The following is a 15,528-nucleotide window of genomic DNA, read 5'->3' as shown; positions in this document are numbered from 1 at the left end:
CAAAGTAGTGCAAAATGAAGAGGAAATTTGTGTTCTTAGATTGAATTCAGTATCCCTCCGAAAGACGTTGCTACATGTACTGCAGAAGCCAAAACCCATCCCTCCCTAACTCATCATCCTTTGTACAAATGCTTTTGCGTAGGATGGATGTTACTCCCTTCTTTCCTACTGAATGTTCCACAGGGAGCTCTAAAGTCTGTTTTCGTACTCAGGATTCTGGGACAGTAGTTCACCCAGGGACCATACACTGATAAGGTTTGGATTCTTTATAGATGTGTTGACAAATAGTGATAGATCTGTAGGGCTGGCAATGGGGGCGTCTGTCAGATAAAACATTCAGCTGAGCAGGCTGTGCAGTGCACCTTAGGGCACTGTACAACTTGCAGTAAGAAGTTAACAGGACTAAACCTGGGCAGCACAAATGGTTAGGCGCTAGACTACTAGCTGAAAGGTTGATGGTTTGAACCCACCCAGAGGCGCCTCAAAAGAGGGGGCATGTTGATCTGCTTCCGAATGATCACAGCCTTGAAAACCCTCTGGAGCAATTCTACTCTGCATACATAGGATCATCATGAGTCAGAACTGACATGACAGCAACTAACAACAACGTCAGTGATTTAGAGAAGGATCTCACTTTTATTGGAGCTTGTGAACTTCACTTCATGGACTCTCAGTGAGTGTGGTTAGGGCAGTACACAGTTCTATTAAAATGGGGAATAGAGTGTTCAGGACAGCAGTTGAGGTAACTGATTGCAGGTAGGTGCTTAAGCACATTGATTAAATGTAAAATCACATTTATGTGATTTTAGGCACTTGACAAAATCAAGTCACTCCTATTCTCTGGATGTTCTGTTTTTGTGTCTTCCATAATCAACATGGTGAAGGCTTTAGGTCATGGATAGTCTTTGATCAGGAAATATGTTTCCCTTATGTTCTCTGCTCAAAGTGATAGTAAACAGTATCTGTAGTACCCACACTAATGTTAGGGCTTTGCTTGTGAGAATTTTTTAATTTTTCATTTTTTTATGTGTCAGAGTAAGTCTGGATTGCCCCCTTCTTGCTCCTTCATTGTGAAGACAGAGGGTTTTGCCTCAGCTGCTGAGAGTTGACTCTTTTTTTTTTTTGCCTCCCTTGGTCTTAAATAAGCTGTATTGAGATCTAATCAACATTTGAGGCTGGTTCAATGAGCAGGTCTCTCACTGTTCTTCGGTTGCAACAGTAAAGTGTAAGTAAGCTAATTTTTGACAGAAGGTTCTTACAGGAACTTTGTAAGCATTTTATGCCCCATTTGTTGCAAAATAACACAATGTATCTTTTTCTCAGAGAATGGTGCCCACAGATCTTGGAATAATTTGTTTAATGGTTACAGTTGTTAATTTTCTCTTTTTCCTGAGGGGGAAAGCCGTTAATTTCATGGTTAATCATAAGGGGACTTTAGACCTATACAGGGAGAACTAACCAAGAGTCTCCTGGAATAGTTTGCTGCCAAAAATTCTAGAATCTGAAATATGACCAGATGCACAATGGCTGATTATTGTTGTTCTAGAGGGACAGATTACTCTAGCACAGTAGTCTTTCAGACATTTAAAAACAGAAGGACTATGTCCCAAGTATTATTGTACATAGGACCTAATTCCAAAACAGGATTTATCTAGCTGGTGAGGGCAATGAGCTACTGGATCCACCTAATGAACACAAGCAATTCCTCCTACCCCCTTTACTAGCAGAAAGACCAGTATTTTCCTGTATTTCGAAGTACTTCTCCCACCACCCGTCTATCAATTTGTCATACTGTGGTGGCCTGAATGTTGTTGCTATGATGATGACAGCTAAGCCACTGGTATTTCTAGTATCAGCAGGGTCATCCATGATGGACAGGTTTGCAGTGGAATTTCCAGACTAAGACTAGAAAGAATGGCCTGGCAATCTATGCCTGAAAAGTACCTGTGAAAATTCTGTGGCTCACAGAATATCATCCAAGACTTAGACATGCTTATTTTGAACATGTCATCAGGAGAGATCGATTTCTGGAGAAGGGCATCATGGTTGGTAAAGTGGAGGGCCAGTAAAGGCAAGGGAAATCCTCAGTGAGATGGATTGACACAATGTCCGCAACAATGGACCCAAATGTACCACTGATCATGAAGATGGGGCAGGAGTGGGCAATGTTTTGCTCTGTTATACATCGGGTTGCCATGAGTCAGAGCTGACTGGATGGCAACTAACAAAAGTAACTTCCCCTCACTACTCCCTGACGTCTTTTTCAATATTCTGGTGCAGAACAAAACAAACTTGTTGCCTTTAACATCTTATTAGCAAGCTATAGCCTTGCTGACCCTCTGTTACAGTGCTTGTTACCCTTTTGTATTTGTCCTCAGTTACGTGTTGTTTCTTTCCATGTTTTGAATTACCCGTGCACACATACTTGTTTTAAGTTTAGGGATAAGACTGAAATTTCATCTTACTAACCCCGATCAGTTCTGTCATGAGCATTCTACTGAAGAATCGAGGGCCCTTTCCAAGCCCAAAGGGGAAAGAGTCTGTGTGTTGTTGGGAGTTGTATGTGTGTGGTATTGGAAAACATGTTATGGAAAACGTTTGACTATGACTTTCCCTTTCTTTTGGTATTGGCACGTGTTGAACTAACAAAGAGCCCAGGTGGCACAGTGGTTCAGTGCTTGGGTGCTAACCAAAAGGTTGGTAGTTCAAACCCGCCCAGCAGCTGCACGGGAGAAAGACCTGGTGATCTGCTCCCATGAAGATTATAGTCTAGAAAACCCTATGGGGCAGTTCTATTCTGTCACGTGGGGTCGCTCCGATTTGAAATTGGCTCCATGGGCACCGCCAACAACAATGAACTACCACATAATGAACTATCTACCAAGGTAATAAGGTCCCATTTCTCCCAATCAGTTTGTTTTGATACTTAGATTTTTGAAACATTAAGTACTGTTTTTTCTAATTACTGGATTAAAAAGTCACCAGATACCTTCTGTATCTTTGCTTTTTGCTCTGTTCTCACTGATACTCTCTTTTCCCACCCTTACCGGCTTACGCTTGCCTTCTCTTTGGTTTTAAGGTATTTTTTATGAGGACAGCATATCTCTGGGAAAAAGCATTTTATTTTCTGTGCACATGAAACATATAGGCCCACCTACAGAGGTAGATTGGGTAAACATGAGTAGAAGCTATGGGAGATTTGATTACATGCAAGTAATAACTTCTTTTTAAATCAAAGTTAAAAGGTACACTATGGTTTTGTAAGACTTTACAGGTTCCTTTGGCATTTCCCACCCTCTTCCTCCAGATTTCCTCTTCCTTGAAGACAATTACTTTCAACTGTTCATTGTTTCTTTTGGCATTTACCTTTATATTTCCTATAAATATGGATTTTGGCTTTGTGAAAGATGAAGTTTTAGCTCTTTCATCCCCTTTCCTACCCTGACCGCATATTCCCACATGTCTTCCAAATGTGGTGTGATGGTTTTGGTTAAGCTATTATTCAGTGATAATTTTATTATGACCATGTAGACTCTACTCCTAGCTGAATATGCGGTAGTATTCTCTGCTTTAAGTAATTTTTAAAAATAGTCAAATCTTATCAAAGATGGAACAAATTGCAGATGGTACTACTGATAATTTACTATATCTAGACGTACTTAAGAATAACCACCATTATCTCTAACTGATGAAATGCACAGTTCTTCCACATACATAGTCTCATCTGTCAAATGAGATAGAAGATGTGGGGAAGTATTTAATCATCAGATGTGTAGTTAGACCTTTTGGTGCCACAAAATACTTTCTAGGGGAAAAGGATAGTGTGTTAAGACTAATGCCCAATTTAGTATTAAAATAATTCAGTGGTAACCAGAAGGCTAGGAAAAATATTTTATACGGCAATATTTCATTTGTGGTTTTGCTTAAATGTTTTTAGAGTTTAATTAGGTGGCAGTTATTTCTTGTAGTAATGAATATTATGTAGTTATTCTCTTAGCTTCAGGCATGTACGCATCCCGCCCACTTGGACTATAGAGAAAATAGTGGATAACCTATTTTAAACTATCTCCATTAATGTAAAGTGCGTTTCAAATAGGCTGGTTTGAAATGGTTATAATGTATAATCAATTAATAATGTCAAAGATAATCCTTAATTATACCATTAAAATTACATCTTTATATACTTGTCACAATGCTCAAGGAGACCTGGTGGCATGGTGGTTAACTGCTAACTGAAAAGTCAGGGGTTCCAACCCATCAAACACTCTGTGGGAGAAAGACGTGGCTATCTGCTTCCTCATCTGCTGTGTCCTCTAGAGTTGCTGTGAGTCAGAATTGACTCGACAGCAGCGGGTTTGGTTTTTGGTTTTTTGTCTTACAAATGATCACTCCCTATTCTACTTTAAGTTTTTGAACTCTTGACTCATTATTAAAAGTTGATGGCAGATTTGTTCACTGTTTGATATAAAGTAGCTCTGTTGTTGTAAGTTGCCAACGAGTTGATTCTGACTTATGGTGACCCCATGTGTGCAGAGTAGTACTGTGCTCCATAGGGTTTTTTGGAAGCAGAGCGCTTGGCCTGCCTTCTGAGTTGCTTCTGGGTGAATTTGAGCTGCCAACCTTTTGGCTAGTATTTGAGCATTTAACTGTTTGTGCTACCCAGGGACTCCTAAACTAGCTCTAATGAACAGAACTATTAGGAAATAATCAATGAGTAATTAACTCCTGTTTTAGGAATACTTGGTCCTTAGGGAAAGGTGTTATGTGTTTATTGATAATATTGAATTATCAGAGTAAATATCCAATTTAATATGATTATTTCCTCAGTTCATTCTCTTATCATTTTATTCTTTATTCAGAGATTCTGCCCCATCCTTATGGGTATATAGAAATGATTTTTACCTTTTTTTCATGTTGCCTGTTTTAGGATAGTGATCCTGTGCTTGGAAGATACAGATTTTGTTTGAAATAAAAATAAATAAAAAAAAATTCAAAATTCTCACCTATACTTATTCTTGTAGCTTTATCTTCTTGAAGTTGATGATATTTTTACATTTAGGCTAGTTTTTCTGATCTGTCTCCTTTTAAACTTAGATAATATAGATCATCAGTAGAAAAATTTCCTGAAAGAAGAAATTTTTCAAGAGAAATTTGAAAGTAGCAAAAGAGAAGATATTTGACAGCAGATAGAGAGGACAGCATAGAAGTAAGTACTTCATGGAAGAAGATAAGAGGAGCATATATAGAACAAACTTGAGTCCAGAAAATAGAATTGAATTAAAATATGAGTTGAAAAAAGGCATTGATTTTTTTTAGGTTTTGAAGATACTTGAATTTCTAAGTTATGTAAAGAAATCTAAATTGTAAGCATTAAAAAATATATATTTAGAAGGCATATTCTTAAGTAGTCTTAATAGATATTTTCTAGGGAATTTAAAGTAAGAAGAATGCAAATATGTTGTTGTTACGTTGCCAGGTGCTGTTGAGTCAATTTCGACTCATAGTGACCCCATGTGATGGAGTAGAACTACCCCATAGGGTTTCTAGGCTGTAGTCTTCACGGGAGCAAATCGCCAGGTCTTTCTCCCATGGAGCCTCTGGGTGGATTCAAACCATCAACCTTTTGGTTAGCAGCTGAGCACTTCAGTGTTGTGCCACCATAGTAGGCATGTATTTTGGATGTCTCACTCCCATGTTAATGGTACTAAATAACTGTTTGGGTATTAATTGTAAGTCAGTTCTAATAGAGAAAGATAAAATGCTCTATTTAAATAATCAATTTAATAATGTTTGAGAATTTATTTTTGAGCTCTTAAAAATGACAGTTTAATATATTCTAGTAAATAGCTATAAAACTTGAAATACTTAGTGTTGCATATTTCAGGTATCTTTCATAGCTTTTGCAAGGATCAAAAATGAATAATAGTATTACCAAATCACTGTCATTATTGGTCACCTCCCTCAAATTTTCACTAGAAATAGTAACCGAAAAACCAAAACCCGTTGCTGTCAAGTCGATTACGACTTATAGCGACCCTATAGGACAGAGTAGAACTGCCCTATAGAGTTTCCAAGGAGCGGCTGGTAGATTTAAACCGCCAGCTTTTAGTTAGCCGCTGAGCTCTTACGCATCACACCATCAGGGCCTCAGAAATCGTAAAGTACTAGCAAAATCCAAATAATATAAATAATGCCTTAACTTTTTTTTTTTTTTTTTCAGATTTTACTTCATTCATTCATTTAACAGATTTATTCAACAAAACTTTCTTGAACATCAACTCTGCTAGGTATTGTCCTGGGAACAGAACACAGCAGTGAACAAAACAGACAAAATTTCTTGTTCATGTACAATTTCTGCTAATGATGTCTTCCAGCTTCAATATATTTAGAGTTGGATTCTCTTTTGTCATGATGCACATTTTTAATAATTCAACTGTAGTCACTCTACCTGAACTGAGTCCTCAGAAGTATTTTAGTACATTGCAACCAGGAAAAGCCTCTTTAGCTTATTTTTGTCAAGCTGGTAAGTGTTTTTTAAATTCTAATGTGATCCTTCTGATACTTGTATTGCTATTTAATCAGTATGGTCAGTGGAAATTTCCTGTTAGTATGAATATGTACTATAACACTGCTACTGTAATATTCTGCCTGGGTCAGAATCCTGACTCTGCCACTTGACTTGCTCTGTGGCCTTGGTCAAGTCATTTAACTTCTCTTTGTCTCTGTTTTGTCATCTATTATCAGGAAATGGTACTTGCTTTATAATATCGTTGTGAGAATTAAATGAGTTTACTTGTTAGCTGGTCCTGGTAAGTACTTGATAAGAATTAGCTATTACTAATATAACAACATTTGAATTTTATCTAGTTATTTCTGAAAGTATACTTTGTCATATTTTTTCTATGTAAATATTTAGAAGTAGTTTTTTTTTTTTTTACTTTAAATGTAGTAGTTGTTGTTAGGTGCTATTGAGTCGGTTCCGACTCATAGCGACCCTGTGTACCACAGAACGAAATGCTGCCGGGTTCTGCGCCATGCTCACAATCATTGTTATGCTTGAATCCATTGTTGCAGCTACTGTATAAGTCCATCTCGTACAAGGTCTTCTTCTTTTTCACAGACGCTCTACCAAGCTTGATGACCTTCTCCAGGGCCTGGTCCTTCCTGACAACATGCCCAAAAATGTAGTAGTAGTAATTCTTAAGTGTAACACTCCACTTTAGCTGTAGCATTAATTACAATGAATTAGTTAATATAACTATTGAATGTAACTAATACTTGTAATGGTCCCATTAAGTCTTCATGCCTTAGGAGTATTATTCCTGGAATTAGTAAGTGAAGTGAATCCAAGTTTCTACTAGCTACCTTTGTTGTTTTTGTTGTTGTTATATGCCATTGAGTTGGTTCCGACTCATAGCGACCCCATGAATGAAACACTGCCTGGACCTGCGCCATCCTCACAAACATTATGCTTAAGCCCTTTGTGAAAGCCACTGTGTCATTCCATCTTGTTGAAGGTCTTCCTCTTCTTTTCTGACCCTCCACTTTACCAAGCATGATGTCCTTCTCTAGGGACTGATCACCCCTGACAGCCTGTCCAAAGTATGTGAGACGTAGTCTCGACATCCTTGCTTCTGAGGAACACTCTGGCTGTATTTCTTCCCAGACAGATTTGTTCATTCTTTTGGCAGCCCATGGTATATTTAATATTCTTCTCCGTCACCACATTTCAGAGGCGTCAGTTCTTCAGTCTTCCTTATTCATCGTCTGGCTTTCACATGAATAGAAGGTGATTGAAAATACCATGGCTTGAGTCAGGTGCACCTTAGTCTTCAAGGTGATGTCTTTGCTTTTCAACACTTTAAAGAGGTCTTTTGCAGCACATTTGCTCAATGCATTGTGCCTTTTGATTTCTTGCCTGCTACTTCCATAGGTGTTGATTGTGGATCCAAGTAAAATGAAATCTTTGACAACTTCAGTTTTTCCTCTGTTTATCATGGTGTTGCATATGGTACATTTGTGAGGATTTTTATTTTCTTTATGTTGAGGTGTAGTCCATACTGAAGGCTGTGATCTTTGGTCTTCATCAGTAAGTGCTTCAAGTCCTATTTGCCGTCAGCAAGAAAGGTTGTGTCATCTGCATGACGCAGATTGTTAATGAGTCTTCCTCCAGTCCTGATGCACTGTTCTTCATATAGCCCAGCTCCTCAGATTATTTGCTTATCATACAGATTGTATAAGTATGGTGAAAGGATGCAGCCCTGACATACATTTCCTGACTTTAAACCACACACTCTCCCCTTGTTCTGTTTGAATGACTGCCTCTTGATCTATGTACAGGATCCTCATGAGCACAATTAAATGTTCTGGAATTCCCATTCTTTGCATTGTTATCCATAATTTGTTATGATCCACACAGTCGAATGCCTTTGCATAGTCAGTATGTAAGCATCTTTCTGGTATTCTCTGCTTTCAGCCAGCATCCATCAGACATCAGCAATGATATCCCTGGTTCTACTTCCTCTTCTGAATCTGACTTGAATTTCTGGCAGTTCCTGTAGGTATACTGAATGATCTTCAGCAAAATTTTACTTGCATGTGATATTAATGATGTTGTTCAATAATTTCTGCATTTGGTGGGATCATCTTTCCTGGGAATAGGCGTAAATATGGATCTCTTCCAGTCAGTTGGCCAGGTAGCTGTCTTCCATATTTCCTGGCATAGGTGAGTACTTCAAGCGCTGCATCTGTTTGTTGAAACATTCCTATTGGTATTCTGTCAATCCCTGAAGGCTTGTTTTTCACCAGTGCCTTCAGTGCAGCTTGGATTTCTTCCTTCAGTACCATTAGTTCCTGCTAATACGGTACCTCCTAAAATGGTTGAACATCGACCAGTTCTTTTTGGTATAGTGACTCTGTGTATTCCTTTCATCTTCTTTTGATACTTCCTATGTCGTGTAATATTTTCCCCATAGGATCTTTCAGTATTGCAACTCGAGGCTTGATTTTTTTCTTCAGTTCTTTCAGCTTGAGAGATGCAGAGTGCGTTCTTCTCTTTTGGTTTTCCATCTCTAGGTCCTTGCCCCTTTTATTTGTCTTCTTGAGCCGTCCTTTGAAATCTTCTGTTCGACTCTTTTACTTCATTATTTCTTCCTTTCACATTAGTGACTCAGCATTTCAAGAGCAAGTTTCACAGTTTCTTCTGACATCCATTTTAGTCTTTCTTTCCTTTCTTTTTAATGACCTCTTGCTTTCTTCATGTATGATGTTCTTGATGTCATTTCACAACTCCTTTGGTCTTTGGTCATTAGAGTTCACCACGTCAAATCTATTCTTGAGATGGTCTCTAATTCAGGTGGGATATACTCAAGGTCATCCTTTGGCTTTTGTCAACTTGTTTTAATTTTCTTCAGTTTCAGCTTGAACTTAGTAAAAAAAAAAAAAAAATTTTTTTTTTTTTTCTTTTCTGCAGTTAGCCCCTCGCCCTGTTCTGACTGATGATACTGAGCTTTTCTGTCATCTCTTCCCACAGATGTAGTCAGTTTGATTCCCGTGTATTCCATCTGGTGAGGTTCATGTGTGTAGTCACAGTTCATGTTGGTGAAAAAAGGTATTTGCAGTGAAGACGTCGTTGGTCTTGCAGAATTCTATCATGCGATCTCTGGCATCGGTTCTGTCACCAAGGCTGTATTTTTCAACTGCTGATTCTTCTTTGTTTCTAACTTTCCCATTCCAATCTCCAGTAATTATCAGTGCATCCTGATTGCATGTTTGATCAATTTTAGACTGCAGAAGATGATAAAAATCTTCAGTTTCTTCATCTTTGGCCTTAGTGGTTGGTGTGTAAATTTGAATAGTAGTCTTATTAACTGGTCTTCCTTGTAGGTGTACGGATATTATCCTATCACTAACAGCATTGTACTTCAGGATAGATCATGAAATGTTATTTTTTGACAATGAATGCAACGCCATTTATCTTCAAGTTGTCATTCCCAACATAGTAGACCATGTAATTGTTTGATTCAGAATGGCCAATACCAGTCCATTTCAGCTCATTGATGCCTACTTAGGGTATTAATATTTACGAGTTCTATTTTATTTTTGACGACTTGCAGTTTTCCTAGATTCATACTTTGTACATTCCACGTTCTGATTATTAATAGATGTTTACAGCTGTTTCTTCTCATTTTGAGCCATTCCACATCAGCAAATGAAGGTCCCAAAAACTTGACTCCATCCATGTCAGTAAGGTCAACTGTACTTTGAGGAGGCAGCTCTTCCCCAGTTGTCTTTTGAGTGCCTTCTAGCCTGACGGGCTCATCTTCCAGCACTGTATCAAGCAGTGTTCCGCTGGTATTCATAAGGTTTTCACTGGCTAAGTCTTTTCAGAAGGAGACAACCAGGTCCTTCCTAGTTTTAGCCTGGAACCTGAGCTGAACCTGTCTGTCATGGGTTACCCTTCTGGTGTTTGAATACTGGTGACATAGCTTCCAGCATTACGGCTATACACACGGCCCCACCGTCAACAAACTGACATACATGTGGAGGATTAGCTATCTTATTATAATTTTAAAATTGTAGTTTAGAATAATTTTGAAAGTTCTGTGTATGTGTACATGCGGGCTGTGTATTTAGTATTAAATTTGGAAGAATAATGCTAAATATTAGGTTTAAATGAAACATTTATCTTTTTCTTGTTTTAGAAAGTTTTTAAGGTATTTTGCAAAATTAAAGCGTCATGATGAAAACTTTACAAATAAGAACAATGAGGAAAATATGGGTATGAAAATATATAATTAGATATGTTTAATTACTTGATTTTTTTCGTTGTTGCTGCCTAGTTGGGCAAACAAATATGTATCTTCTTCATTGTTTGCAGTTTTGGGCTTTAATTTTAAAAATTCATTTTTTTCCTAAGGGGTAGTTCATGAGCATTCAGGAATATTTTCTTATTTTAGATTCTCCAAGTACCTCTGTATTTCTTGAAGAACTGAATGAAGCTGTTAAACCTCTCCAAGATTATGGAATTTCAGTTGCAAAGGTAGAAAGATGTTTATGTTAGTAAAATATTATTGACATTTTATAACTGTATAAGTTAAGACCGAATATTTTAAATGTTATTTATATTATTTTACAACTTTTTCTAGACTGGGAAAATATTTTTTTCAGTTGTGCTTTAGACGAAGGTTTACGGAGCAAATTAGTTTCTCATTAAACAATTTATACACATGTTGTTTTGTGACATTGTTTGCCAACCCGATGATGTGTCAGCGCTTTCTCCTTCTTGACCTTTGGTTCCCCATTTCTGTTCATCCAGCCTTCCTGTTCCCTCCTGCTTTCTTACCCTTGCCCTGGGCTGGTGTAGCCATTTAGCCTCCTATACATGGTTGAGCTAAATGCATTATTGTTTGTCTTATGGGCCTGTCTAATCTTCGACTGAAGGGTGAACCTCAGGAATGACTTTAGTACTGAGTTAAAAGGGTGTCCAGGGGCCATACTCTTGGGGTACCTCTAGTCTCTGTCAGACGTTAAGTCTGGTCTTTTTCTTGTGTGAGTTTGAATTTTGTTCTGCATTTTTCTCCAGCTCTGTCCAGGATCCTCTATTGTGATCCCTGTCAGAGCAATTGGTGGTGGTAGCTGGGCACCATTTACTTGTGCTAGACTCAGCCTGGTTGCATTCCATTAGTCCTTTGGACTAATCTTTCCCTTGTGTCTTTAGTTTTCTTCATTCTTCCTTGCTCCAGACGGGGTGGGGCCAGCAGAGTATCTTAAATGGGCACCAACAAGCTTTTAAGATTCCAGACGCTACTCACCAAAGTAGAATGTAGAACATTTTCTTTATAAACTATGTTATGCTGGTTGAGGTAGATATCCCCTAAGATGATGGTCCCCAGCCCTCAGCCTGGTAATTCAGTCCCTCAGGGAGTTTGGATGTGTCTGTGATCTTCTATGACTTTGCCTTGGTCAAGTTGCGCTAACTTCCCAGTATTGTGTACTGTTTACTTTCTCTTCTTAAGAAGAAGAAACAGAAGCACAGAAACATAGCTTTAGGTTATTGTGTAAATTAGTACATATCGAGAAAAAAAGCTATTTAAAATTCTTCAGCTTAGAATTTATTTTGTAAACCGTGCTATTGGAGCTATTATGTCATTTTTCAAATCTACAGTTAGTTTTTTGTTTTGCCTAACATATATATCATACTGAAAAAAAATTTTTTTTGAGGTATCTACAATTTAACTATTCATTGAATTTCTGTTAGCACAAACAGAGGAAACAATGTTGTGGTAATTGAAGTATTTTTTCTTTCCTATTCCTGTAAGTATAATTGCTTATGTTGCAGTTTCTCACATTTCTTTTTAGTGCAAAGTTAAAGCAACCCAACTTGAAATTACATGTTTAATTTTTTTCTCAAAAAAGTTGAAACTTGTCTTGGAGTATTAAGGAGAATTTCCACATGCATCGTGGATTGGATAGCTACATGAGCCTTTCATTTAGTTTAAACTTAGAATTTTCACTTCAGAAAACTAAATGAGAAACACCCAGTGGTGATAAATTTTTTTCAGGTTAGTGTCTACTTGACTTTCTGTATACATTTATTCTTTCTTAATTCATCAGCCTTCCTTCTCTGAGAGATGGCTGTTGCCCTTTTGGTCTCTACAGCGTGAGTTCACAAGGCAGAAAGCATAGAAAAGTTAAATAACCTCAGCTATGTACTATATCTATATGTGTGTGTGTGTATATATATGTATGTTTACATGTCAATTCTATACATATAGAAGTTTTTAGTTAACTCCAAACAACTGTTGGATAGCATTCACCTCTGAGGTGTTTTGCATAAAGTTTTAAACTGAAATTTAATGGAAATAGTGGAAAATCAAATACATGGAAATTGAATAGCACTTTAAAAACCACTGGATAGTAGAGGAAATCAAAGGTGGAATAAAAAAAATTCCTAGAGTCAAATGAGAATGAAAGCACATTGTACCAAAATCTTTGGGACACAGCAAAGGCAGTGCTCAGAAGTCAATTTATAGCAGTAGGTGCACACATGAAAAAAGAAGGAAGGGACAAAATCAAATCATTAGCTATACAACTTGAAAAAATAGAAAGAGAACAGAAAAGAAACCCAGAGCTGCCAGATGAAATAGCAAAGATCAGAGCAGAAATAAATGAAATAGAGAATAGAAAAACAATAGAAAGAATGAACAAAACCAAGTTTGTTCTTTGAAAGGATCAACAAAATTAACAAACCATTGGCCAAACTGACAAAAGCAAAACAGGAGAGGGATCAATTAACCCAAATAAGAAATGAAATGGGGGACATTACTGCAGTCCGACCTGAAATAAAAAGGATCATACTCCAACAAACTTGAAAACCTAGAAGAAATGGGCAAAGTCCTAGAAACACACTACCTACCTAAACTAATAATAATAAAAAAAAAAACTAATACAAAGGTCAAAAATCTAAACAGACCCATATCAAGAGAAGAGATTGAAAAGGTAATAAACTCAACCATAAAAGAAGTCCTGGCCCAGATGGCTTCACTGGAGAATTCTACCAAACATTCAGAGAAGGGCTCACTGCAGAAAACTACTGGAACTAGTAGATTGAGCAGAGTAGCAGGATACAAAGTAAACATACAAAAATCTGTTGGATCCTTATACACCAATAAAGAGCACTATGAAAAGGAAACCAGGAAAGCCCCTTAAAAAATAAAATAGTAGTAAATCTAACCAGGGGCATAAAAGACCTACACGGAGAAAAAACTACAAAACACTACTGGAAGAAACCAAAAGAGACGTACATATATGGAAAAACATACGACGATCATGGATCATGTGAAGATGTCAATACTACCCCAAGCAGTCTACAAATACAATGCAATCCGAATCCAGATACTAACAGCATTCTTTAACAAGTTAGAAAAACAAATCGTTAACTTTTTATGGAAAAGAAATAGGCCCTGAATAAATAAAGCGTTACTGAAGAAGAACAAAGTAAGAAGTGTTGTACTATCTGATCTCAAAACCTACTATATAGCTACAGCGGCCAAAACAGCCTGGTACTGGTACAATGACAGATACATTGACCTATGGTACAGAATCGAGAACACAGATGTAAATCCATCCACCTACAGTCACCTGATCTTCGACAAAAGCCCAAAGTCCATTAAATGGAGTGAAAACTGTCTTTAACAAATGGTACTGGCAAAACTGGATGTCTCTCTGTAAAAAAAATGAAACAGGACCCATACCTCACACTGTACACAAAAACTAATTGAAAATGGATCAAAGACCTAAATATAAAACCCCAAGCTATAAAGATCATGGAAGAAAAAATAGGGTCAACGCTAGAGGCCCTAATACATGGCATAAACAGGATACGAACCATAACTAATAATATACAAACAGCAGAAGATAAGTTATGTAACTGGGATCATCTAAAAATTAAACATTGGAGACCATCGTCTCAGGGGACATCTAGTTCAATTGGCATAACATAGTTTACTTGGATCCACAATCAATAGCCATGGAAGCAGCAGTCAAGAAATCAAAAGATGCATTGCATTGGGTAAATCTGCAGCAAAGGACCTCTTTAAAGTGTTGAAAAGCAAATATGTCACCTTGAAGACTAAGGTCTGCCTGAACCAAGCCATGGTATTTTCAGTCGCGTCACATGCATGTGGAAGCTTGGCAATGAATACGGAAGACCAAAGAAGAATGGATGTCTTCGAATTGTGGTGTTGGCCAAGAATCATGGATATACCATGGACTTCCAAAAGAACGAACAAATCTGTCTTAGAAGAAGTACAAGCAGAATGCTCCTTAGAAGCAAGGATGATGAGACTGTGTCTTACGTACTTTGGACATGTTGTCAGGAGAGATCAGTCCCTGGACAAGGACATCATGCTTCATAAAGTACAGGGTTAGCAGAAAAGAGGAAGACCTGCAACAATGAGCTCAAGCATAACAACGATTGTAAGGATGGTGCAGGACCAGGCAGTGTTTCGTTCTGTTGTGCATAGGGTCGCTATGGGCCGGAGCTGACTTGACAGCGCCTAAAAACAACTAGTTTATAAAGAAAATGTTCTACTTTCTAATTTGGTATGTAGCGTCTGAGGTCTTAAAAGATTGTTAGTGGCCATCTAAGATACTCCACTGGCCCCACCCCATCTGAAGCAAGGGAGAATGAAGAAGACCAAAGGCACATGGGAAATATTAGTCTAAAGAGCTAGTAGAACACAACTACCACAGCTTCTACCAGACTGAGTCCAGCACAACTAGATGGTTCCTGCCTACCACCGTGGACTGTTATGACAGGGATCATAATAGAGGATCTTGGACAGAGCTGGAGAAAAATGTAGAACAAAATTCAAACTCACAAGAAAAGACCATGCTTACTGGTCTGATGGAGACTGGAGAAACCCTGAGAGTATGGCCCCTGCCACCCTTTTAGCTCTGTACTGAAGTCACTCCTGAGGTTCACCCTTAAGCCAAAGATTAGACAGGTGCATAAAACAAGCAATA

General features: G+C 37.8%; 1 protein-coding gene across 3 annotated transcripts in view; it reads left to right on the top strand.

Moving 5' to 3' along the window:
- The window catches only part of TXNDC16 (thioredoxin domain containing 16), a 130,828-nt gene that overhangs the window by 966 nt on the left and 114,334 nt on the right, over positions 1-15,528 (top strand). For 2 of the 3 annotated variants that reach the window (XM_049897806.1, XM_049897804.1), the window contains exons 3-4: positions 6,221-6,523; positions 10,959-11,041. In XM_049897806.1, coding sequence (XP_049753763.1) covers positions 6,361-6,523; positions 10,959-11,041 — 246 coding nt within the window. In that variant the 5' untranslated portion in view covers positions 6,221-6,360. Of the gene's footprint in view, positions 1-5,094; positions 5,207-6,220; positions 6,524-10,958; positions 11,042-15,528 lie in introns of all 3 variants that reach the window. The other variant, XM_049897805.1, reaches the window with a different exon arrangement.

This window comes from Elephas maximus, chromosome 10, assembly GCF_024166365.1.
Source record: "Elephas maximus indicus isolate mEleMax1 chromosome 10, mEleMax1 primary haplotype, whole genome shotgun sequence".
Lineage (NCBI taxonomy): Eukaryota > Metazoa > Chordata > Mammalia > Proboscidea > Elephantidae > Elephas > Elephas maximus.
Note: the sequence above shows the minus strand (reverse complement) of the source record. Positions and strands in the feature narration are given on the sequence as shown.